The sequence below is a fragment of the Pseudorasbora parva genome, chromosome 25 (assembly GCF_024679245.1).
Source record: "Pseudorasbora parva isolate DD20220531a chromosome 25, ASM2467924v1, whole genome shotgun sequence".
NCBI lineage: Eukaryota > Metazoa > Chordata > Actinopteri > Cypriniformes > Gobionidae > Pseudorasbora > Pseudorasbora parva.
In genome coordinates this window covers 28,576,292-28,602,135 of record NC_090196.1, presented here as the reverse complement: position 1 = coordinate 28,602,135, position 25,844 = coordinate 28,576,292, and the positions used below count along the sequence as shown (strand labels likewise).

The 25,844-nt window shown below is 40.6% G+C and overlaps 1 protein-coding gene across 1 annotated transcript; it reads right to left on the bottom strand.

The window, feature by feature from the left end:
* Positions 1 to 458: 458 nt before the first annotated feature.
* On the bottom strand, positions 459 to 23,171 carry nuak1b (NUAK family, SNF1-like kinase, 1b). Its single transcript, XM_067436068.1, has 7 exons — positions 22,076 to 23,171; positions 10,780 to 10,900; positions 7,883 to 8,034; positions 6,398 to 6,463; positions 5,960 to 6,079; positions 4,745 to 4,877; positions 459 to 4,628 (listed from the first exon to the last, which is right to left on the bottom strand). Exons 1-7 carry the CDS (start codon positions 22,286 to 22,288, stop codon positions 3,589 to 3,591), a joined length of 1,845 nt encoding a protein of 614 aa, XP_067292169.1. The 5' UTR covers positions 22,289 to 23,171; the 3' UTR covers positions 459 to 3,588.
* Positions 23,172 to 25,844: the final 2,673 nt, after the last annotated feature.

The following is a 25,844-nucleotide window of genomic DNA, read 5'->3' as shown; positions in this document are numbered from 1 at the left end:
TTAGGAAATGTATTACTAAAGTAGACACACAGAGGGAGGACCGTAGTAGAACAACTGTATTTGGGTCGGTCTGGTTCGTGCAGAAAGTCTGCTAAATTTATTTATTTTCTCTCTGGCACACGGCAGAAATGGTCTCTTGTTCTGTTTCCTTTGGTCTTGGAGAGCAGCTCTGGATCAAATTAAAGCTGGCAAAGACAGCTGCCGCTCCTTTATATATTTCTCCCTGCAGATCTTGTCTCTCTTGTTCATGTGCACTTTTCCGTACTCTGGTCGTGTGTAAAAAACAGAATTCTGTCATCATTTGCTCACCCTTATATCCGTTATAAGCCTGTTTATCTGATCCAAATCAGTGATCCAAGTGGTTCATTGGTCTACTAAATAAGAAATGTTAGATGCAGAATATTCCTTGACTTATGCATGCAAGAATAAAGTGCACGCAAATAAAGTAGACACTGATATCAGCTTTGAAATGATCTGTTTATTGAGTTGGTTTTACACAGATTTGGTTTTGTGGTACAAAACACTGCTGGCTAGTGAGATATCTCCACCAAACAACAACCAAAGCAGCTGAATACACAACCAAAGCTTTACAACACAACCACAATGCACCGTCTTTCCGTTATTTTGCTCTTCCAGTTGTCTTTCAGTGTTTGTTTGTGTCTAAACAACACACACTCACACATGCACACTTTGTATGAGTGCCGTTAAATGAAATTAAATGGCTTCACCACCAATAAATAGAGTATAAAAAAAATGCAATTGTAATTATTTTTATTATAAAAAATAAAAAAAATCAAAAGATAGCAAAGGCACTGAACGAAAAATACCTTGGCAGTCCAGGTTTTTCAAACTAATACCAAACCCCCAAAAAAGATTATGGCATTGACCAACAAAAGTAATTAACCATAATAAAACAATGCATAAATAACATAATACTAATATCCAGTCAAGTTTTCCTCTATGCTGACTTTTGACTAAAATGCACCAGGTATTTCCAGTTTGGCTGAAAGCATGTTTGCATTTGATTTGCAATGGCCGCCTCTCTTATAATCTCAGTCACGCTGGCACTTTGGTTAGCAATGACATATTTGAGTGGATGCGCAACTTTGTCCTAATGTATTAAGACAAATAAGGTTGATAGCGAATATCGTGACACCAAATATTGGGTCAGACCTGTGAGACGGCGTTTGAGATTTCTAACACATCAAATGACCCTGATAAAACTGCAGTAGTTGTGATTTATCATCTGTTTATGCAAATGCTATACATTAGCATTAGCACTGCATGTTTTGCACTGAAAACCTGTAGAATCCAGAAGGAATCGTTGATTATACGCACAACGTCCTTCTGTAAGGTAAATCAAGAAAAACGATATTTTGGAGAATCAAAAACAGAAGCGCAATAACATAAAAATACTAACATAGTATAATTTGATCACTGAATCCAGTTGACAATACAATGCAATACAGAAATGCAGTACGATATGATACACATTAGGTGTGTCTATAATATCTACCCAGGACCTCCTTTAAACAAAACGCATCCCATTATCTTTTTTCTTTTTTCGGTGCAAAATGTATTTTCCCATTCTTAGCTGATTAGCTAACTTAGCATCTCTTTGACATTTCTACCCATAAACACCTTCTTTGGTACAAAATACTTCCCTTATCCTTTCATCTACTTTCTTCATCTCACTATTTCTACACATGCACTAGTCTTTCTTCACATGTAGCAAAATACAAAGCTACATCGCACTTTCCAGTGAATAATTCCGTGTCCCTCTTACTGGAAAAGTGTCCTTCATCCATAAAAGCGTTCATGAACATACCTTGTTAAATACCTCTTTCTACAACAGCTACTTCACACGTACCTTCTAAAAACATTTAGACAACAGCCTTAAAACTAAAATCGCACTTTCATTGCAGGTAGACTACAAAGGACTAAAAATTCTGAAACAATAAAGCTTCTGTGCCATTAAACCTACAACACAGGGAAGCTCTCTAGTCCAAACATGTCTCTAAAGAGCCTTTGGAATTTGCTGCCTCATCACGGCTTTGAAACTAATCGGTCTACTTGTTATTTTAGCCCTAACAGGAGTGTTTTGGGCATCAAAGTTCAACAGAGAACCAATAATCCGGTATTCTTAGAGCTGAGCAATTATGATCCCTAAGCATCAACAGATAAACCCCAGGACAGACAATGTTCCTACAGTCAAAAACGTTTGGAAATAGTCAAACAAGCTTGTCTTCTCCTGACACATTCTTTAGAGCTGAGCTTGTGTCTGACATTTCTACCTTGTGTTAAACCTTGTTAAGGTGAAGTTGTCCAGAAACCCCAAACAGTCAGTCACCTAACCCAATCAAGAAACCACAAGAGTATCATTCCAGAGAAACACATGCTGCATGCACACGTTCCTGTCAGGACCGGATCAGAAACAACCAATCCAGCATGCTGGAACTTCTGGAAATTAACTCTTTTTCAAGGTGATCACAGACTAACTATTCTTCTTCTGGAACAATGGACTGCAAAGCACTGGTCTCTTGTTAGTAGTGGGGCAAATTGAACCTTGAAATCAGGTCGTTTTGTAGGGTAGGCTTTGTGCTCAGAGGTCCTGGGCCTCTTCTAAGCATTCAATACAAACTCAAAAATAAAATTAAAATAATAAAATTAAAATAATAAGACGCTGTTCAGCTGATGACAGCTTCCTCTGGCATCTCTCTCCACCTTAAGGAAATGACATACATAATTTAACTAACTTTAAAAATAAAAAAACAAACAAAAAGGCACTTCTATAAGTCCATAGATATGATTCTACTCATAGGATCAATATGATTTCGATCGTGACATACACAGTTTAAATGACATATCGCAATAACCAAGAAAGAAATATAACAATTATATATGTCAGTTCCAATCAAGGACAAGGAGAGATTTGAGTTTTCTTATTCTTCCAGTACTGCCAGACCACACCAGTTTTGTATCACTAAATCTACAAAAAAATATTAATAAATAATACATATCAACAGTTCATTTGGAGCAAGACCCTGGTTTCTTTTGTTTTTTGGAAGTAAAGACCACAATGTGCTCTGTGTGAGTTTTAAGGTGCTTGATAAACTCCGGTTGGCTCTTATTTTTGTATCAAAGGCTGCCGTTACATGATGCCTTATTGTGACTCTAACTCACCTTTTACTTAATATGTAAACATTTCATTTCTTGCCTGTAGGGGGGATAATGTCACAAAGTAACCAACTTTGACTATGACTTGAAAATTTGACTTACTTCAAACCTTTGAATCCCCCAAGGCTGTACTTCCCCAAGTTGTATTTGATACAAATTTTGAATATGTATAAAATTGGGTACGGTTAAGGTAAGGAAGGATAGGGTAGGGTAGGATTAGGGTTAAGGGTTAGGAGTTAGGAGTTAGGTTTAAGGTTTGGTTGTACACAACCTCCAATATCATCCCATTGAAAAAGAACTCACATTCATAGAATCCCAGTTTTGCACTGGTCGTCAACAACATGCCAAACTAACACCTTCCACTTGCTCCGCCTTCTTTCTTTCCAGGCCCCTCTCAACTGGCCCCTATCTCTATGACAGATTGTTGCTGATGTCCAGGGCTTGTTGGTACACCTGAGTCATATCATCAAGATCTCCTAACAGAGAGAAGCTGCTGTTATCCCCTGGAGAGCCCTGTGTTCCTCGACTGAATTTCCCACTATGTATGGGAGGAGCTGCCTGGAGACCTTTAAAGTTGGCCAGCTGAAGGAGGTTTTCTGCAGACACGCAGCCTCTGATGTTAGGGCGAGTTCTGGTTGGTGGCCAGTCAGTGCCGCTGAAGGAACTGTTGGTGATGGGGTCGCTATCCTCCCTTACAATACTGGATGGGCGACTCTGACTGCGGGATAAACCTGAATCGGCAGGTGCCGGTTCCCCAAGGACACTCATAGGAGGAGCGCTGCTGTATGTAGAATACTTCCCGTTGCGTTTCAAGATGCCTTTTCTACCAACCGCTCGCTTTGGTGGTGAGCTGGCGGCGAGAGGTGTGACGTTGCCACCTAGAAGGTCAGAGGACTCACTGCGCTCTGGGGAAGAATAGTACCCTGATTCCCGTTGTTGGTTGTTCTTTAGGATTCCCTTCTTTGGAAGGATGGACACCGTCTTGGTAGGAGAACTGCCTGTTAGTCCCTGCTCCTCCTCGCCCTCTTCACCCTCAGGCCCAGATTCCTTCTCTGGGGTTCCCGGACCGGACTCTATCTCCTCCAGACTTGGAGAGTGTTGCTCTTCAGAGGTTCTTGTCTTCAGGATGCCCTTTGGTCTCTTTAGGCCCAGGCTGTCCTCTCCATTACAGTGGGACACTCCAACATCATTCTCTTTCTTGGACTTTTTGGGTCGTTGACGGACAAGCAGGAATGGTTCAGACCGGATGGCTTTAGTGGCTCGTGGCTCGGTCCGGTTCTGCCAGTCAATGAGACGAGCCAGCATGGGCGAGCCAGCATCCCTTTGCGATTCACAGTCACACACACTGGTCTTCCATCCCCAGTTTACCCACCAGTGATTGGCGATGTCTTCCACTGTGGCCCGTCGCTCAGGGTTGACCATCAGCATCCAGCGAATCAGACCACGAGCATCTAACAAAAGACCAGATCCTTGTTTAGCATAATCAGAGACAAGTTTACCAGGATACACATTTCTCTATACAAAAGGCATTTTGAACTTTGTCTTCAGAGTTTAATAGTTTCAATACCTGATGACTGGGATGGTTCTCGATACTCTCCATTGCTGATTTGCCGAATTAGATTTTTGTGGTCCCCTCCATCGAAAGGCATACTGCCATAGACCAGTGTATACAGCAACACACCCAGAGCCCAGCTGTCCACCTACAAATAATGGATGGCATTGAGGTCAGCTTAATCTGAAAGAACATTGAGTTACCGCTAAATGTTGAATAACACTTCAGATATCCTGTCATACAGAGGGGGTAATAGAAATCACTTGACAAGACTGGGTTGGTAAGACTGTGCTTTCAAGCAAGAATTTATTTATAGCACAACTTTTTGGACTTTTTTGGAAATCAATAGGAGCCGTAACAGCATTAGACGGTACCAGTCTCCCGCTTTTGCTGGTTTCAGGGTGTTTTTTCAGCTTCAAAACACTTTATGCTATCCGTCTGCTTTGAAGCATTCGATTACACAACATATCACCCTGAGAAGTCAGTTATGTAAGTCCTGTGGAGGGTGAGGTGAAAGGACAAGGTATGTAGACTAGAAATCTCATGACCGCCCCAGCAACCTGAATGGCTTTCTAGGTCCTTGAGTTGTCAGTTCACAGGAAATCACTAATGGACCTGAGTGATTGTTAGCTCAAGGCGGCCACCATGGCAAGAGACTTAATTGATTGCGAGGTTTGGCTTTTTGATGACATTGTAGTGTTTTCTCTACCCCTGAGGAAAATTGCAGCAAATGATTGCATGCTAAAGTCTATAAAGTACACTGAACTACTTCTGTCTTAAAATGCCCTGGGCTTTATACCACAAGAGAGACGCATGTAAAGCTCTAAAGAACCTTTTAACTCTGACCCAGGATTGACATATATAATAAGAGATACTTGGAGAAAGAAACTCCAGCTGGTCTCCACGTTCATTGGGGAAGCAGCACAAGCGTGTGTTTGCCTGATCCCGGGGGTCTGTGGAAGGATAATCCCATCAAAGAGCAGAACGAGGCTTCACTAACCACACAGACTGTCTCTGATAGATCACAGCCGCTCACAGTGGATTTCACACGCTAACATAATGAAACCATGGGGTGTTTCATTTACGACGATGCAAACCTCAAGGGTTTATGCATGTGCATCACGTCATGCAGGCCTGAAGTAAACCATTCCAGCATGTTTTTATGACCCTGGAAAGAAGTTCAACATAAAGAGTGGCTTGTGTAGCTTTCTTTATCTGAGCATGCCTCACCTCTGGACCACGGTACGGTCTGCCGTTGACGATCTCCGGGGACGCGTACAGTGGACTACCACAGAAGGTCTGGAGGAGCTTGTCTTTATGATACAGGTTGGACAACCCAAAATCAGCAATCTGTATGAACAAACAAACAAGTTGTTCTGTTTTAAAGAACCAGCGCAGCTAAAATTGTATTTTTCTGGTTTAGTAAGTGTTTGTTTTCATGAGGAGTTTCATTGTTTTATTCAACGTTCTACAAGCGTTTCATAAATGAAGCCCATAATTTCTTAATTTTTAAGTTCACATGTTTACATTTGAATCCTACTGAATCCTAATTAAAACAATGTACTGTTATTTGAGATGCACTAATCCTAATGTGTTAAACTATATAGTGCGGATGTCAACTAGGAGTAGCCACAGTTTCAGGACCACAAAAAAACAAAACCTTCTCACCTTTATGTTACAGTTTTCATCCAGTAGCACATTTTCCAGTTTCAGGTCCCGGTGAACAACACCATTCTGTAAAGAAAACATAAGAATACATTTTAGAGATTGGAGATAATATTATCATAGCCAACAGAGTACGACCAAATAACCACTGACATCTGTTCCACAAACACTATCTCTAATTACAGTTCGGTTAAGACACCAGCTCTCGACTGGAACATGATTGTGCAGTTAGTCCTTGTGTTATACAGCACACCCGGAAAACCCAATCCCAAGAGCTTTAAGATCTGAGAGAGTTCATTACAGATGTCTGACGGCCTTGAAAGACGCATGTGTTCAACATGCGCAGCTTTTAGCAGATGGACTATAAATTGACAGTTTTACAAGGCTGCTTTCTTGTGTTGTCTGGCGGACCCCACCCCAAAAAAAAAAACCCACATTGTGGTTGCCCATGGTGATGATGACTTATTACCCTCCCCTCTGGTGTCTGGGAGCTCCCCTGCCCTGAAATATGACATCACGTCATCTTCAGCTGCAAACCAGCCCACCCAGTGCAGGTCCACGGAGACCTCGATTGACTCTGAGCAGTGCATCATGGGGGAACGGGACTGTCTCATTTGTTAGATGTGATGCAAAACTCTAGTCTAGGTTTCAAAATCTAGTGATCTGCCTAATTAGACAGCATTTTAATGTGCTGTTCTATAAGGCATGTGAACGCAATCCCACAATGCATTTCAACAAGCACAGGGATAATAAAAAATCACCCATAAATGGTGGATGAAACCAGAGAAATGTCAGTGTCCCTGACCCAAATGGCACACTTTATATGCACTTTCGGGTCTTGTGGACTTACAAACGGCTGCTGCATGTGTGTATCCGTTTAGTCCATGAGACTGTAGGATGTCCCATTTGTCATTTTAGGTTTCAGAAGGGTCATCGTGAGCCTTCGCGGTCGATACGTGCCCTCGATGCGCACTTTTGTTGAGCACGCACTGAGGCGAGCTCCGCCGTGACTTTAAGTCATGAAAGTGTGGACTTGTAAGAAGACTTGCAAGTGTTTAAGGGGCCATATATAGATATTCACCGTGTTGACAGGTTTAAAAAAAAAAATCTATTCAGAATGGGTTTTCTTTTATCTAGTATTTTTTTGGGTTCATTTACAAGAAAAGGTCTGATTGTAAGAAACTGGAAAGACCTTATTCACAGAAATGTACAGTTGGCCGGTTTATTACACCATTGACAGCTCTGCTAAAAGATAGAATGTGTAACCCATGATGCAAAGCTGTTTCACATCATTTGTCTGTTCCAAGATTCCTCCCAAACTAACAAGAGCCAAAGATAATAGACTCGCACTGCAGAGCCCGATTTCATCGAATAACTGCACGTGCAGGTCTGCAGGAACCCCCGATGACACATGAGGCTCTTTTTGGAAAGAGAAAAGGATTGAGAAAGAGACAGAGTGGAAAAGAGAGAGATTGGAGAGGTGCGTACCTTGTGGCAGTAGTGCACAGCAGAGACAATCTGCCTGAAGAAGTGTCGGGTTTCTCTCTCGGTCAGGCGTCTTCGTTCGCTGATGTAGTCATAAAGTTCGCCTTTACTGGCGTATTCCATGACGATCACTATCTTGTCTTTATTTTCAAACACTGCAAAACAAAACAACATCATGCTGAAATATATATATATATATATATATATATATATATATATATATATATATATATATATATATATATATATATATATAAATTATATTTGCATATGTATGTTATAATATAGATGTAAGAAAAATCTGGATACATTTGGAGCCCTCTGTAATTGACCAGTTGGTTATCGTGACCTATGTCTAGTTTAGGCCAAGTCTTCAATAAGGAGGCGTCCAGTCAAAAATAACATGTACGGTGGCGCCTTGTTTCTTCAGAATGCAACCCACAATGAACAAGTACAAGTAAAAAAACTACAGGATGCATAACATTGAAAATACTTTGTTTTGTAGTGGCCAGTCCAGAAAGTTCATCATCAGTCACAGCAGAATCCACTAACGACCAGGAGAAGCCGAAAAATCCAGAGGAACAAACACTGCAAATTACAGTCCGACACAGCAGAAAGTGGCTGTTTCTGCAAAACCCCAAAAATCCTTGTACGGATCACCCCACCCAAGCGTTTGGCGCTGCCGCCGGCTCCTGTCACACGTCCAGAATCAGCTCTCATCTTTTTACAGAATCTCTTGCGTCCGCCACCACTTTCCACAGAACAGCAGGGAATGTGAGCGCAAGGCCTTCTGGGATTGAGCAAGATTGAGTTTAGAGAGCGAGGGTAATCGAGTTAACAGCACAGTCACAGTCTTCTCAAAGTGCTGCATACCGAACCTCAGTGACAAATTCTACAGTCATGTGAGAAAATCTATCTGACAAATCCACCGTGGCCTGAAGGAAAGGAAAATCACAAATGAGATCTCCGTAACTGTTTTTCCTAGGTCACAATGAGCTAAATAGAGACGTTGCTCAAGTCTCCTCTTTCTCCTGTAAATTAATGAGTTAGTTGACTAAATTGCAAGGTTGCTTACAGATAGTTTAAAATAACCAAAAACAAGACCCCAGTCATTTCAAATTTCTCACTGTGCTCAAATTTACCAAACAAGTCTGCAATCAAAGGTCAGAGATCTCAATATGAGCATTGGTTTTATTGTCTTAGTGAATGTTAACAATTGTCTCAGTTGTGTGGAATTTTAGGAGAAGCAATCGACACACTTTCGACATTTGAACCATAGCCCTAAATCTCCTGAGCAATTAAAGAGCAACCTCTGAGTAATAAAATGTTCCTCTGGGAAAGTTAACGCTGCTTAACGGGCACGCAAGCAATTCACATTCATTCCTCGATTCGAAAAATTCCACGACCAGCCCAAACCCATAAACATAATTTAACACGGCAAGATTAAATTAAAAGAGAAAGACACTCTGACACTGGAGCAATGAAAGACAAAGCCAGACACAAGAAAAAAAAGTCTCTGGAGACTCATTTAAAGCTGGTAACTCCAGAGACTTGTTTAAAGAGGTGTTCTCCCTTCTTTGAGTCGAGCCAACCACAACACAGGCGGAGTCATGACACAGAACAAAGATGAATACGGCAAACTTTTCAAAAAATAAACTGCCCTATAAACCCAGACGGACTTTGAGCGGAAAACCGCCGAGTCAGCGCGCCGAGTGCTCGCCAGGCCCGCCGTGGCACAGAATCAGCAGAAGAAACCAGACGGCAGCAAAAACGCCTTTAGAGATCATCAACAGAGGGTTTCACGGGAGATATTAACTGTTGAAACTCATGCTGGTCAGGAATGAGGAGGGTCATATTCACTGAGGCTCATCATGTTTAATTAGTTTAGGTTAACACAAAAGGCCTTTACTTCACAACACAAGCCTATTAGTCAATGAAAGATTCCTATGAGCCATTAGAATTGTATTTTTATTTATTGTTGAGTGGATTGATTAACAGACAGACAGACAGATAGACAGATACAGACAGACAGACAGACAGACAGACAGACAGACAGACAGACAGACAGATAGACAGATAGATAGATAGATAGATAGATAGATAGATAGATAGATAGATAGATAGATAGATAGATAGATAGATAGATAGATAGATAGACACAGACAGACAGACAGATAGATAGATAGATAGATAGATAGATAGATAGATAGATAGATAGATAGATAGATAGATAGATAGATAGATAGATAGATAGATAGATAGACACAGACAGACAGACAGATAGATAGATAGATAGATAGATAGATAGATAGATAGATAGATAGATAGATAGATAGATAGATAGATAGATAGATAGATAGATAGATAGATAGATAGATAGATAGATAGATAGATAGACACAGACAGACTGACAGACAGATAGATAGATAGATAGATAGATAGATAGATAGATAGATAGATAGATAGATAGATAGATAGATAGATAGATAGATAGATAGATAGATAGATAGATAGATAGATAGATACAGACAGACAGACAGACAGACAGACAGACAGACAGACAGATACAGACAGACAGACAGACAGACAGACAGACAGACAGACAGACAGATAGATAGATAGATAGATAGATAGATAGATAGATAGATAGATAGATAGATAGATAGATAGATAGATAGATACAGACACAGACAGACAGACAGACAGACAGACAGACAGATACAGACAGACAGACAGACAGACAGACAGACAGACAGACAGACAGACAGACAGACAAATAGATAGATAGATAGATAGATAGATAGATAGATAGATAGATAGATAGATAGATAGATAGATAGATAGATAGATAGATAGATAGATAGATAGATAGATAGATAGATAGATAGATAGATAGATACCTTCATATATAGAGATGATATGTGGGTGGCGAAGAGACGACATGATCTCGATTTCTCGTCGAATGTGAACCATGTCCTGTTCATCTTTAATCTTCTCCTTCTTAATAGACTTGATGGCAACCTGAAGACAAGAAAGAGTTTCAAATGTTATTCAGTCTTTAATCAAATTTAAAAAATGCTATCAAAGTGTTTGTAAAAGATGTTCATTTTGGTTGATCTGTAACTAAATTACCCTGGGACACACTAGACCGATTTTAAAACCACGGGAGGAGAGACCACGGGCATGAGGACAGTTTCAACCCATTTTAAACATTACAATTCTCCGAACGCAAACACCAGACAATTCGGCCAGACCGTGAGACCACACACCTGCCAACTGTAGTAGCGATTCAACAGACATGAGATCTCACAGAAAGTCACGTGAACAAATGTGACTTCAGAAGAAAAACAAATATGGATGAAGATCGTCAACGTCAGCCGGGGCTCCTGCCGTGAACGGTACATTATAAAGGCACTCGTACTGCTGCCACAGTCAGATCTGCTTCCTCAATACTCCCCTGTCATGACATGTTTATGGCTGCCATGTTTCATCTATAAAAACACACAACATCCGAATAGTGACGCATGCTCGCTCGTATTTGTCATTGAATCATTCATTCAAGAGTTTCATTAAAAAAAATAAAAAACATGAAACTAGTGAAGTATTTATGAATCATTCAAAAGTATTCTAATTAATTAAACACTTTCAAATAAACTGAAGCAATTCCTATTTTGTCAGAACCTGAATTGTGCAAGCCTGACAAGTCAGACCCACATCAAGATGTTTGGTCTGGAAACTCATCATAGACAGCTCAATCCGAGGGGCGGGATAAGCGGTTGTCTTTCAAACTCCCTCTGCACGCGATAGGATAGCGCTACAACCAACCAGAGCAACGAAGGTGAGACAGAGCTCGCTGACAGATTAAACATTCGCCGTATCCGGTCCGCAAAACTCTGAACACATCTTTCCTTTTTAAGAATGACTTCAGTCAGGGGCGTGGGACTGGGGGGATAAAGGGTACTGAGTAACCAGGGCCCAAGGCAGGGAAGTCCGTTTTCTATACATACACATACATGGTACGGGGGCCCAGCAAGATGGTTTGTACCCAGGGCCCAAAATTTGGTGCTACGCCCCTGACTTCAGTGCCGTTCTTTGTTCTTTTCTCAGAGAAAAGCTTAACTCCAAGTCTTCCAGAGTCGCGGTCAGAGCTGATTCGAAAGACCGCCGTTCGCCAGTTTCTGTGTCTACTAGAAGCACGCAAACGCAACTCGGCCGTCGTCATTATGGCCCCGCCCGCCGACTCTATACACGATGTGATTGGCCCGACAAGAGTTAGGCTAATACAGCTCAGAAGGGTATTGAGAGTTGCTAGACGACACTCGCGGGCAGATTAAATTTGCTGCCGCTAGGGTGCGTCTAGATTTCTAGGCTAGAATTGTGCAGCTTTACACACAATTGAGGATTTGATTTGGACATTTTTTGGCTTACAATCTTCAAGTGTTTGGCCAGCATTAGCCACTCTTCTTCTTCTCCTTTTTTACAGGAAATGACAGCTAAAATTGTTCAAGCACGTGCACTAACCACTGTAACAAACACATCTATTCTTGAATGTCAGAAAAACACCTGAGTGGATTCTTCAGACAGAGAGGTGCAATCATCCCATCACACACACAGAATTATCCCATAAACACCTCACGACGGAGCATCGTTTCAACCTCTTGCTGTGTAATTTTAAAGTTTTTTTGTGGTTTTGTTTTTTTGGAAAATGAGGGTGCGGTGTTTGGAAGTGGAATAAAGGCTACCTTGTGTGTTTATTGGGCTCCCGCGGCACGGACCCTTAGGACACTGCACTGACGTCTCTATAAGAGCATCACATGACCTGAACACACCAAAACTGGAGATGAGATGTGACCTGATGGATGATGTCATCAGGAGGAAAGAGGAAATGATATCTGGGTAGTGTTTTCCTGTCTATTTCTGTCCCAGGCGTGTGCTACACGTCCATTTAAAGAACAAATGGAACAATGAGTGAGCCGATGACAGACCATCGTCGGAGTCCTTTATCAGTTGTGTTTGTTTTGTGAAGTTATACACACTGACCGGTCACTAAAACAGGCCTATCCGCTCCAGCATGTGGCTTCTCATCATCGCTCTAGTTCTCAGAACAGGGTCTTCTTCACATTAATGGCGAGCATGCAGGCAGACCGCTGCTTTTCTCAGAGAAACCAAAACCACATGTTTCCGAGGAGCTGAAGGTAAATCACGACTACATCCATAAAAGGAAAGCCCTAGCGGAATGCTTCAAAACTGATTATGTGGAATAAAAAGACATAAACAAATCCAGAAACCGGGGCCTGTTCTCGAAAAGCAGAACGGGCAAGTCCTGCTCTTTATTGGAAAGCCATCACGGAGTGTTTTCCATGAGCTCATGAAGTTATGCGCAGTTGAAGGTATTCACCTCCCGCCAGGTCCGCTGGAGACGCCAGGAATACTAATGTTGCAGTTTGTTCATACGCAGCAGGAGCGAGAGTTTAAAATAATCTCCAGGAAGATAGTAACAGGATTCCGGCCAGTGGAGCTTTTTATTTGTTTATCTGTGTGCAAGCCAAATGATCAGACAGTCCTAATAAAAGTGTAGATGAGTTTTCGCATTTCATTAATGATGTTTGCAAAGAGTTAGGGATTTGAACAAGTATTATGCTTTGGTTTTGTAACACAAATTCTACCTCAAAACTTTCAGTGGATGTCGGTGATATAGCTAGCGCGCCGATATATAGCGCAACTGAGTTGGATTCCCCAGCTCAAGGTCCTTTGGCGATCTGTTCCCCTCTCTGTCCACCCGCGTGAGTATTACATGTTCAGTTTATTTGCGCGTAGTGTTTCTTTACAAAGTCACACCGCCATCTACTGGCATTAATAATAGTGTTTTTAGTTATTTTCGAGGATCCATGTGAACGGGGATCATTTTGACAACGACGTTGATGTCTGTATGCAAAAAACACAAAGGAAACGATTCTGTTTTTAGTAGATGTTGTCATCTAAACGTGCATTCCCTTACTTAATAAATAAACATTAGCGGCCATAGGCGGAGCCAATGATTTTGTCTGATATAAATAAAATAAAATAAAAAATATATATATAATCATATTTTCTCATTTTATTTGTCTTACCCTTATCTTATGGTGACATCATGCACATGCATGTTTGATATTCACACATGAGTATTACATGTTTGCGGGGTGTTTTTTGACAAAATTACATCGCCCACTAGTGGCCTGACATGCATAACACAGCCTTTTTTGTCATTTTCGCAGATTCGTGTGAACTGGGACTGATGTTTTTAGAACACCGTTGTCTGTAAACATACCCTCATTTTATTGGATCTGTGCATCTCTTAAAGTGACAGCAGCCTAATATTCCAGTGTCCATCAGTTTTTAATGTTAATCAATCAACCGACTCACTCTCTGCTCTTGTGCTATTGCTTGTAGCTTGCTCGGCTGTTTACTTGACTTTGATAGTGTTTGAAATGTATATTTTTTATTTATATATTACATTTATGCAATTTTTTCAGTTGCATTGTTCTTGCATTCCATGTAAAAAGTCTGCCGAGTAAAATAAAAAATGTACTAACCAATGGCTACTCGAGTTTAAGGCCACATTTACATATGCCGGGTATTTCGAGAAATTAATACCCCCCCCAAAAAAAATAACATTGTGCACAAAACATCGTTTTCAAAAAAGTTGTTGTTTATATATGGGCGGCAGTGTAGGGAGAAGGATAAAGCCATGCAAGCCAATCAGAATCCTCAAAATCGACAACAACGAATAGCACGAGCGACTTCCTGTTCCTTTCAAAACAACAGACATGACGCAAGGTTCGTTTGTGTGGACAGACAGTGGAGTGGAGTTAAAAGCGTTTGCACTAAAGTAAAAATGAGTACCACCTTAAAGCTACACTGTGTGATATTTTCCCCCATCTAGCGGTGAAAAGGTACATGACCATCCAGTGAATATTAGTTTCTGTTCCGCTCAATTCTGATTTTGTTTTAACTCCTACGGTGGCCCATTTAGTCCAAGATTAACACGGCCATCCCCTCTTCACATTCGACACGGTGCCATCGAGTGTTAAAACGTGAAAGGCGAAGCTTGAGTTTACGGGTATGTCCCTCTTTGGCTAATGTACTTTCAAGATGAAGGGGCAACATGGCGACCGGCACTCGAACCCCTCACCCGTATGTATTTTCAATGGCATATTATAAACTTACGAGAATACTTTATTACTTGAAAGAAGTAAATAAACATTAATGAGCACATATATTTTTGAAAGAACTAAGTGTTTTTAGCTAAGAATAGAATAAAAAAGTTACACAGTGTAGCTTTAACAGCATCCATGATCAAACAAACTCTAAACATAGGGTGCTCACATGACGTAATTATTTTCTGGTGCATAATGTGACATTTGAGAACTTAAAACCCTGTTTTTCCTAGTTCACACGGCAACACATAACAGGTGTTTTCAGAAATCTCCACTTTGGCCGGAGTTTTTAGAAATAATCGTTTTCTGGGATAAAAACTGCGTTTTCGTGTAAATGACAGGACAAAACGAAGGGCAATATCTGCGTTTTCCCATCGTGTAAACGGGGCCTAAGTGTGTCCAAAGAGGGTTGAGAGGTATGCTGCTTTAATTAAATAAAACAGAAAAAATATCAGATCCATGGAGGCAGCCACCTACAACATGCTGGACTAATTTCCTGACAACTGTCTCCACTACAACCGCAAGAGGCCGCCAGCTTCCTATGAAAACACTGAAGCAAACACCAGATCAGTTTTGTTTCCTTTTGATGACCGAGAGGATCTCAATCATAATTCAGAGCCTCTTGCCTTTCTATTATGCAGTTTTGGCCCTGTACAGGATATTAACGCTTTCATTTCCTGCTCAAGATGGACTTGTTTGTTTACTTGCACACTGTCCCAGTGACCTTTCGCCTTCAGACAGACATGCACGCACAAACACACTCATATGATAGACAGGACCAATTCATCACACGCCGTGGAAAGAATGCTCGCCGTTATGTTCTGTGGACATCCGATCTTGTTTGTACACTCAAATGCAATGCAAACACGTAGAGAACTGACCTCATACGTGCGAGAGCTCACACACACACACACACACATGCTCTCTGTCTGTCTGCTCCGGTCATTAGGCTGTATCAGAGGCTGCTAAAGCCATAAAGAAGAATATGTTGTGCAATTTCTGTGCCACAGGGTAGGGATAAAGGTCAAGACTGAACTGGATTGTAGCTAACATATATCAACAGTTAGAACTTTGTGTTTGTCTGTGTACTTGATAACAGATAGTAAAGCATTATCATGGTAAAATAAACATTTGCATTCAGCAACAAAAGTATGTTTGTTTAACAAGGGACATCACCAAGAGGCACTAAACTAAATAGATGAGCTGCTTGTATTGGCTGGTTATGGAGGTTCATCTGTCATATCTCAAGAGATTTAGTGCAGATCTCAGATATGTTTGATTTAAGTATTAACAGTATCATCACGTTTTGAAAGTAACTCGACTCCTCAAATAAAGATGGTATCTTTATTTGTATTGTATTGCAACGTTACACCAGTAGATGGCGACAAGTGTCTTAAAAATGTATTTGTCATTGAATTATTAATTCGAGATGTGCTCAAAAACACTGATTCATCCAGTAATGAAACAACCTTATTAATATTTTGTCAGAACCGCTACAATGTAAAAACAATTTGGTTGGTTTTTGTCGGTTTAACTTTAAAAACTAAGTAACCTGGTTGCCTTAAAATTTTGAGTTTATTGAAATTAAAAATTTGAGTTGATACAACAAATGAAATTTGTTTAATAAATAGAAACTCAAAATATTATTGTATCTGAACCACATAAAAATTTTGATAAATCATGAAAATAGCACTATTTGGCATGTTTCACTGCGTTATCAGAAATAAAACACACACAATTACCCAATATGCTTACAAAATCTTTTAATAATATTTTAATAAAGGTTGTCGAATCTCAAAAAATGTTCATTGTATTAACTCAAAATTTTAATTTCAATGAACTCAAAATTTTAAGGCAACCAGGTAACTTTTTTCTAAATAATTTTTTACAGTGTGTAGTCAATTACATGTTATATATAGAATCGTGATCTCAGTTTATCCAGAATCATGCAGCCCTACCTGAAATACAATCCACGCCAAGATTTAAATTGTTTTTGAGAAGCATGTCAGAATGCAATATAACACCATGCAAGTATGCGAACATAAGCACTTCTAAATACGCAAGTGCAGTTTCCAAATGTCATAATACTATTAACACTACACAGGCAGAAAAAAAACGCAAATGTTGCAAGGTTGATTTAGCGCATTGTTGCAATATTCAGCGCTATTCATAATATAACGCAAGTATGATTTTAGGTACGTAAGCTCTTTGAGCTGCAAAATTAGAATGCAGTTTGTACCACAATGCTAGTATACAAATGCTAGTGCTGTCAATCGATTAAAAAATGACTAATTAACACTTTTTAATATAATTAATCGCCATTATTGGCACCTGTATTTGCCAAACGCATTACACTTTTAGATATGCAAGTTTGATTAAATGAATCGTTGCATTCTGATGTGTTTTATTACACACAACTATGTGAATGCAAAGGACATGTTGCAAAGTATGTCCGTACGCAATTATTAATAATTCAATGCAACCATGCAAGCGCTTCTTAGTGCGATTTTACACATTTTTGCACTCCGAAATGAGTCAAAACAGTATTAAAGGGGAACTTTAGCGCTGGGAAGATGAATCTTTATTTAAACTGGGTCATTAATGTAGTAGAAATGTGAAATTATTTTTGAATTCGGTGCTTTCTAGACTTAGACTGACAAGCCAGACACACATCAAGATGTTTGGTCTGGTAACTCACCATTGACAGCTCAATCCGAGGGGCCGGATAAACGGTTGTCTTTCAAACTCAGATTAAACATTCGCCGTATCCGGTCGGCAAAACTCCGAACACATCTTCCCTTCTTAAGAATGACTTGAGTGCCGTTCTTTGTTCTTTTCTCAGAGAAAAGCTTAACTCCAAGTCTTCCAGAGTCCCGGTCAAAGCTGATTCGAAAGACCGCCATTCGCCAGTTTCTGTGTTTACTAGAAGCACGCAAACGCAATTCGGCCATCGTCATTATGGCCCCGCCCACCGACTCTATACACGATGTGATTGGCCCGTCAAGAGTTAGGGGAATACAGCTCAGAAGTGTATTGAGAGTTCCTAGACGACACTCGCGGGCAGATTAAATTTGCTGTTCAGAGTTCAGGTGCGTCTAGATTTCTAGGCTATTCTAGACTGAGAAAAGACAGAAATGTATGACGTGAAAAGAAATGAAAAGATATATTCATTTGAATACACGATCATTTGAATATACTCCAGGGTTTCTACTGATACAAAGCAATATGCTAAACGCTGAAGTAACCCTTTAACAGTGCAAGCAAAAAAGCAAGTTTCTGTGCACGGCTTTGATTTTGTGAGTTGTTGCGCTATTAATAATGCAATACAAGTTTCAAACACAAAAGCTTAAGTTTGCAAGCTCTATTTGAAAAAAGAAAAATCAGAATCCCCTCATAACTTAATGCAAATATGAAAAGACAGTTTAATGCAACGTTGCATTCTGACATGTTTAAAAATTCGATTCGTAGTGCAATGTGAATGCAAACATTTCTCAGTATGCTAACCAAATTTAAAATGCTGCATTGCAAAATGCGTCACAAGACACTTAAAAATGCATGTAAACACATTTAACTATGCAAGAGTTTTCAAACGTTGCTACATTGTAAAGTGTCGAAATGCAATTTATAACACAATCCAAGTACACGTTGCATTCTCCCCGAAGCCACAAAGGGGCGTTAATGCTTCTTTTGTGTTCCACAGATGAAATAAAGGGTTAGTTTACACCAGGGGTTTTCAAACTTTATGATGACAAGGACCCCCAAATATGATGAACCTTCATGGGGGACCCCCTTCCTCTATCCATCTATATATTTTTATGTATGAAAATTTATTTAAACTGTTAGATAAACAGTTAGAAATTAAATAGTTAGATTGTTCGAAAGACTTTATCCATTTTTGCTTTGTCTTTTAATCCTCTGAAATTTTCTGGGGACCCCATAGAACCTTGTGGAGGACCCCTGGGGGTCCCCGGACCCCAGTTTGAAAAAACCCTGGTTTACACGACAACTATGTGCTGAAAACTTTGCGTTTTTCATATACAGACGGCAACGTTATCAAAACAATACCCGTTCACAAGGATCCTCGAAAATATTAAAAATACTGTATTCTGCTGCCAGGCCAGTAGATGGCGATGTCACTTTGTAAAGAAACACTATGAATCAATAAACTGAATATTTAATATCACAGATTTGCTAAACCCGTTTTCAAAAGTTTGTGTTTTCAGGCCACCAAAACGCAGGTTTCTTGTAAATGAACGGCCCAAAAAAAGTTTTTAGTTGAAAACAGTGTTGTGTAAACGGACTTTAAAGTCACACAGAACTTTTCTGATCCGTTTTTGCAATGATTTTTAGGGTATGTTTAAATGACAATGATGTACTAAAACAAAAGTTTTTTGCATACAGTGAAAAAAAAAAAAAACGCTGTACTCTGCTGCCAGGCCAGTAGATGGCAATGTCCTTTTGTAGAGAAACACTACGCACCAAACTGAACACTTAAAGGTCCTGTTTTTTGTGTGTTTTTGAAGCCTTGATTATGTTTACAGTGTGCAATATAACATTAGTTCATGTTTCGCGTGTAAAAAAACAGTATTTTTCACACCATTTACTTATCTGTACAGTGCTGTTTCCTCTGTCCTCCTCTGAAGTCCCTCCTTCAGAAATACATAACGAGTTCTGATTGGGCCAGCGCTTCCCATGTTGTGATTGGACAGCAGCTTAGCGCACTTTGCCCGGAAAGGTCCCGCCTCTTACCATAACGGGGAGATGCAAGCTGAATGCGCGCTCTTCTCCACGTGAGAGAGCAACAAGACCACGCCCCCTATTTTGCGTGTTCTTGTGGGCAGAGCGTTAGTCAACAAACGGTTCTAGTGACGTCATTCCTGAAGGAAGTGCAGCGCTGTAGTCCAAACCGGCCGTTCGCTGTAGGCTTTGAAAGGGAACTTCTGTTAAATAAAATATCTCGCTTGGCATTGAACTTTGAGCTTTATAATTTTACAGGAAATATTTATGCTGTAACAGCAACATTACACACTAACTAAAGTTTGAAAGATGGAATCGCGAAGAACAAGACCTTTAATAATCATGCACATGACATCACTGTTTTCAACAAATTCATGTTTTTTGTAGTTTACACAGAAATGATTACCGTATCGTTTTCAAAAACTTGCACTTTGAAACCCGTGTTCAAAAGTTTGTAATTCAGGCTACCAAAACACGGTTGTCGTGTAAATGAATGGCTAAAATGGATAAAAGGTTTTCTGTTTTCAGTTGAAAACGCTGTTGTGTAAAGTCATATAGGTTTAGAACATGAGAGTGAAAAAAATGACTGCAGAAGTTTCATTTTTGGATGAATTATCATTTTAAGCAATGTATATTAAAATAATCAGAATACCGCAGTGTGATTTTTCTTTCCTACGGGTGTGGGCGTGTCTTAAGACTGTGATTTCTAATGTTTAGTCTCTGTGAGCAGTTATCACCGGTTTCTATGTCTGTTATCTATACGTCTGCGCTATAACTCTTTGCAGACAGCGCGTCCGGCCGGTTAACAGTTTTTCTGACTAATTCCTGCTAAGCGCAGTAAACTGGTGCCAGAAAACAACACCGTATGTCTCTCTGAGTGACTTTATGTTTATGGGCCCACAAACACGCATGACAAATTATGTTTTACCATGCGTCTGAGTTTGAGGTAAATGAAAAAACATGTATATGCGTGTGTGTGTGTGTGTGTGTGTGTGTGTGTGTGTGTACGGTTTTATTTTTAGGTCTGTTAGCTTGCTCATACATTCTTCAACAGCCTGCCAACACTCTTGATGGCACACTGCCTACCGATACACTCAGACCTGTGCAACTATAAGTGTTGTGAAAGAGCCTGAACTGTAAATTATTAAACTGAAAGAAGGCTATATATCTGCGTATAGCACATAACAGCCACCAACAATATTGTTACCATGGAAATATACATGACTAGAGGGTGTTTCAACTGCTAGGGCGCGCCTCAAGAATGGATTTCAGGTTTATTCAGCAGTAAAAAAAAAATGCTAAATGCTAATAACAAATCACAAGTTAGTTTCCCATACAATAAAACTCTACTGTAGCTAGTCAAATCAGCCAGATGCTAACACTGTCCTTAAAACCATTAACAAATCTACTCACAATAACGACATGGCAACGACAATTTGAACAACCCCATTGACTTTCACTGACTGGACCACTGAGAAGTTTTATCTGCTTTTGTCCTCCACAAGCAGAAAGGATTGACATATGGCTGAGTAAAACATGGCAGAATTTTCCTTTTTAGGTGAACTTCAGCAGAATAGAGAAATTGTATTGTTCCCAGCAGCTGTTCTGGGATCTGCGGTGACCGAGCCACAATGTTAAACAACAACCAAAGCCACGTGCCGCAGCGTGCCGAATGAATCCGGTATGTTTGATTAATGAACAAACGAACACTGAAGCCCTGCCTGACCTAGATGACCACAGCAGAATTTGGCAACTAGGTCACTGTGACTAGGTCAACTATGCCGGTCCATTAGTGACTCGAGGGTCAAACCCCAAGGTCTTTAACACAGTTCGCATTATTATGGTGAGCGGACAGCAGTGACCTTTGAACCCAACTGCAACAGAAACCGCCAATTGGTTTAAGTGTGATGCGTTTCATTGGGGGCCATTAAAGCAATTTCACCAGAGATTTAAAGCATCTGCTCTTGCACAAGTGAACGCGTGCGGAGCACACGCATGGGGTGGACGTCCCATGAGACGGACTGAAACGGGCCAAACACAACAACGTATTATTATAGCTTAGCTGACACACTAAACGACAAACTACAGCCGGGCCAAGAACCAGACCACTGCTCTACATTTACCAAATGATTCAAAAGTTCAATACATCAGTGTATCATGGTATTACCATACTAGAGAGGTTAGGTATCTTGCAGGGTTTGAACCTGCAACATTTAGATACCTGTTCAGATGAATACCTACGACTGAATTAGCAGATGCTTACCTCTCTTCCAGAATGGCGCTCGATGGCCTTCTTGACTTTGCCGTACGTTCCTCTCCCCAGGGTCTCCAGCAGCTCATATCGATGCTTTAGGTTGTGTTTGTGATGATGTTTCTTCACACCAGAGCTGCTGCGCTTGACCTCACCGGGGCCCTCAGGGGCCTCCGCCACCACCACTGAGGGACCCGAGGGGTCACCTGGCCTTTGAGTCTCCATCACGCGGGAGGATATTTAAATCCTCCCTCTGTTTAAATATCTTGACTAAATGCTTTAAAATATTGTTAATATAAATCCTAATTAATATACCTAATTAGCATATAAATAAATAAATTATTGCAAAGGTTTAATTATGTTAACATATAAACTAATTTATGATTGTCAATAATGACTCATATTTTAATGAGGTGTCTATCTATTCTACCTATAGCCGGCTATGGTAGGCTATCTACAGAAAAATAATAATCCCAGTCTAATTATGAACGATAAAACCGGGCTCGATATAGATAAAAACGGACTAAAAAGGCATATTATTAAAAAAGAATCTAATGAACACGTGCCAAGTGGTTTTATGGCACTTATAAAACTGCTACAATGTATCATTCACAATTAGAACGACAATGTATCTATTGTGCACTATTCTATTATGACGCGTTCTATACCATTATGACGTATACTACTCCGTTATGACGTGTTCTCTTTCCCGTGGCGCGTTCGATCATGATTTCTCCGTTATTCCTTTGTTTCAATCTACCGTAGAAAATCTCAGGCGAGAAAGCAGCGACCACGCCGGCGTTCTGGACGTAAATCACCCTCATTCTGGCCTCGGATCATCCGTGGTGTCAGACAGCTCGGTTCTGGTGCCGGGGATCCGTGATATGAGGCTCGGTGTGCGGGGATCGGACGGGAGGATGTGCTGCGGTCTCGTGTCTGCTGTGGCCATGATTCGGTGTGTTCGGCCCGTCTCTCCTCCTGCTGTCCTGATCTGTGATTCTTTCTCTCTGTCCTTCAGGCTGAGAAACACACTGAATAAAGACTAAGGGGGGGCGGAGTCACTGGCAGTGCGTGTGTGTGTCTCTCTCTCTTTTTGAATGTGCCGTACTCTGATTTTTGCTGATTTTCTTATTCTGCATCACTAGAGTGAAAATATAACGGTATGACTTTTTTAAAAATTAATATTAACCATCAACTGAGGCTTTTAAGTCAAGCCAAGCCTGTATGTATTTTAAAATAGCACATTATATATATATAACTATAACTATATATATAATTATATATTATATTATATTATATTATATATATTATAAATATATTATATGTATTATAACTATTATAGCCATTATATAATAGGTCCCCCTTTTGCTACTAAAACAGCCCTGACCCATCGAGGCTGGACTCCACCAGATTCCTGAAGGTGTGCTGTGATATCTGGCCCCATGATGTTAGCAGCAGATCCTTTAAGTCCTGTAATTTGTGAGATGGGGCCTCCATGGATCGGACTTGTTTGTTCAGCACATCCCAGAGATACTTGATTGGATTGAGATCTGGGGAATTCAGAGGTCAAGTCAATGCCTAAAATTCGTTGTTGTGCTCAAACCATTCCTGAACTATTTCTGCTTTGTGTCAGGAGAATTATCTGCTGAAAGAGCCACAGCCACCAGGGTGAACAAGGGTGAACATTGTCTGCAACAATGCTTAGGTAAGTGGTACGGGTCAATGTTACATCCACATGGATGGCAGGACCCAAGGTTTCCCAGTAGAACATTGCCCAAAGCATCACACTGCCTCCGCCGGCTCGCCTTCTTCCCATAGTGCATCCTGGGGCCATGTGTTCCCCAGGTAAGCAAGGGGTCCCACAGGGGGTCAGAATGGGGACCCTGACTGGTCTGCGGATATGCAGCCCCATATGTAACAAACTGTGATGCACTATGTATTCTGACTCCTTTCTATAAGAACCGACATTAACTTCTAGAGTAATTTGAGCTCCAGTACGCTCGTCTGTTTGATCGGACCACACGGGCCATCCTTCGCTCCCCACGTGAATCAATGAGCATTGGCCGCCCATGACCCTGTGGCCAGTTCACCACTATTCCTTCAATGAAGTACTTTTGATAGAGACTGACCACTGCAGACCAGGAACACCCCAGTTTTGGAGATGCTCTGACTCATATTCAGAGCAGTCTACCCATCACAATTTGGCCCTTGTCAAACTCGCTCAAATCCTTCCCCTTGCCCATTTTTCCTGCTTCTAACACATCAACTTTGAGGACAAAATGTTCACTTGCTGCCTAATATATCCCACCCACTAACAGGAACCGTGATGAAGAGATAATCAGTGTTATTCACTTCACCTGTCATTATGTTATGCAGATCGGTATACACATGCCTTTTTTATGAGCTGCACTTTATGGGAGTAGATCAACATTTCTGGAGCATGTGCTTTGGTGTCATAATTTGCATAGAAGCTGCTTTGCTGTCATTTGAACATCAGACTTTCAAAGGTCTAAGAGCAAAGGTCTGTTGAGTTTCATAACTTCCATAAAGCGGCAAAGATGCATGAGCCTAATGTTGCCACATGTCTTGGGTTATGGCTGTCATAAATAAACCAGTAACCTTTGACAAAGTTTGGTTGAACTGAAATACCAAAATTGATAGAGTTAAGTTATTCTCCTGTCTGCCTCACCTGCCGCTCAAACACAGTCTGAAACCTTACCCTGCACATTCTGCCTCAGCCAATCAACTTTGTTTTCTTTTTGTTTGCTTCTGTTAGGGTCAGAGCGGTATAATTTAGCCGCTGATTGGTGGAGTGGAAGTTTGAGTCAAACAGACTCCAGACTGGGCCGTTTGATCTGGAGAGCGCTGGGAATCTGGACCGTCCTGTGTTGTGGTGAGCGCTCGGGCAGCGGACTTCAGGCCCAAACAGTAACTGTGTACATGTGTGTTGCTCTAAGATTTGCATCTCAGATGAAACTTGGCCTCAGATGCACCCTGGAATCAGGTATCATGGCAGACAAACTGCCCTCTAGTGGTGGAAATGCATGTGTGGGTCACAGTTGTTCAGCTCAGTGCCAGAGCTTCTTCAAACCAATTTGGACAAGAGAAATAAAATCTGATTTAGATTGTGTGCCTTTGTTTGCTCTGTTGTCTCTTTTGAGTGTTTTATTTTTATTTTATTCAGACCATGCTAAATGTTTTTCTATAAAGCTATTCTAGTCTATTTTTCATATAGATTTCTTCTCTAGACTGTACTGTGTGATTGATCGTTAAGAAAAAAAAATTATGTAACAAAGATTTCAAACAAAAGGCCTGCTGAATTATTCATATGCTAGCATCTCCTTGATCCTTAGACATGTTATGGTTTCATTTTTTTCTCTTGGACATCAAACAAAGATTTGTTTTAAGATGTTTCATTCAGGTATTTGAAGCCCCTCGGGCATCTGGCAGAGTTTTTGCCGCAACTATTTCAAGTTCGGCACAGAAACCTGCACAGAGACATTCCCTACTCTCACCAAATTAAAAACAGCAGGAGCCACGAAGGACAAAGAAAGATGTGGGGTGAGAGAGAGAAAGAGAGAGAGAGAGAGAGAGAGAGAGAGAGAGAGAGAGAGAGAGAGAGAGAGAGAGAGAGAGAGAGAGAGAGAGAGAGAGAGAGAGATGACCACAGAGAAACACAGATAACAGAATGGTATATTAATACAATTTTATCATAGGTCACATGGCTGTGTTCAGAGAGAGTGTGTTTGAACCTGAAAGTGATACGACAAACATATCCTTT

Bases quoted from the DNA above. Each gene is read 5' to 3' on its own strand.
- nuak1b (XM_067436068.1), bottom strand. From the start codon at position 22,288: ATGGAGACTCAAAGGCCAGGTGACCCCTCGGGTCCCTCAGTGGTGGTG. The intron at 6,464-7,882 runs GTACGCACCTCT...TTTTCTTTACAG, and splicing joins CTGTGCACTACTGCCACAAG to AATGGTGTTGTTCACCGGGA. The intron at 4,878-5,959 runs GTGAGGCATGCT...CATTATTTGTAG, and splicing joins GACCGTACCGTGGTCCAGAG to GTGGACAGCTGGGCTCTGGG.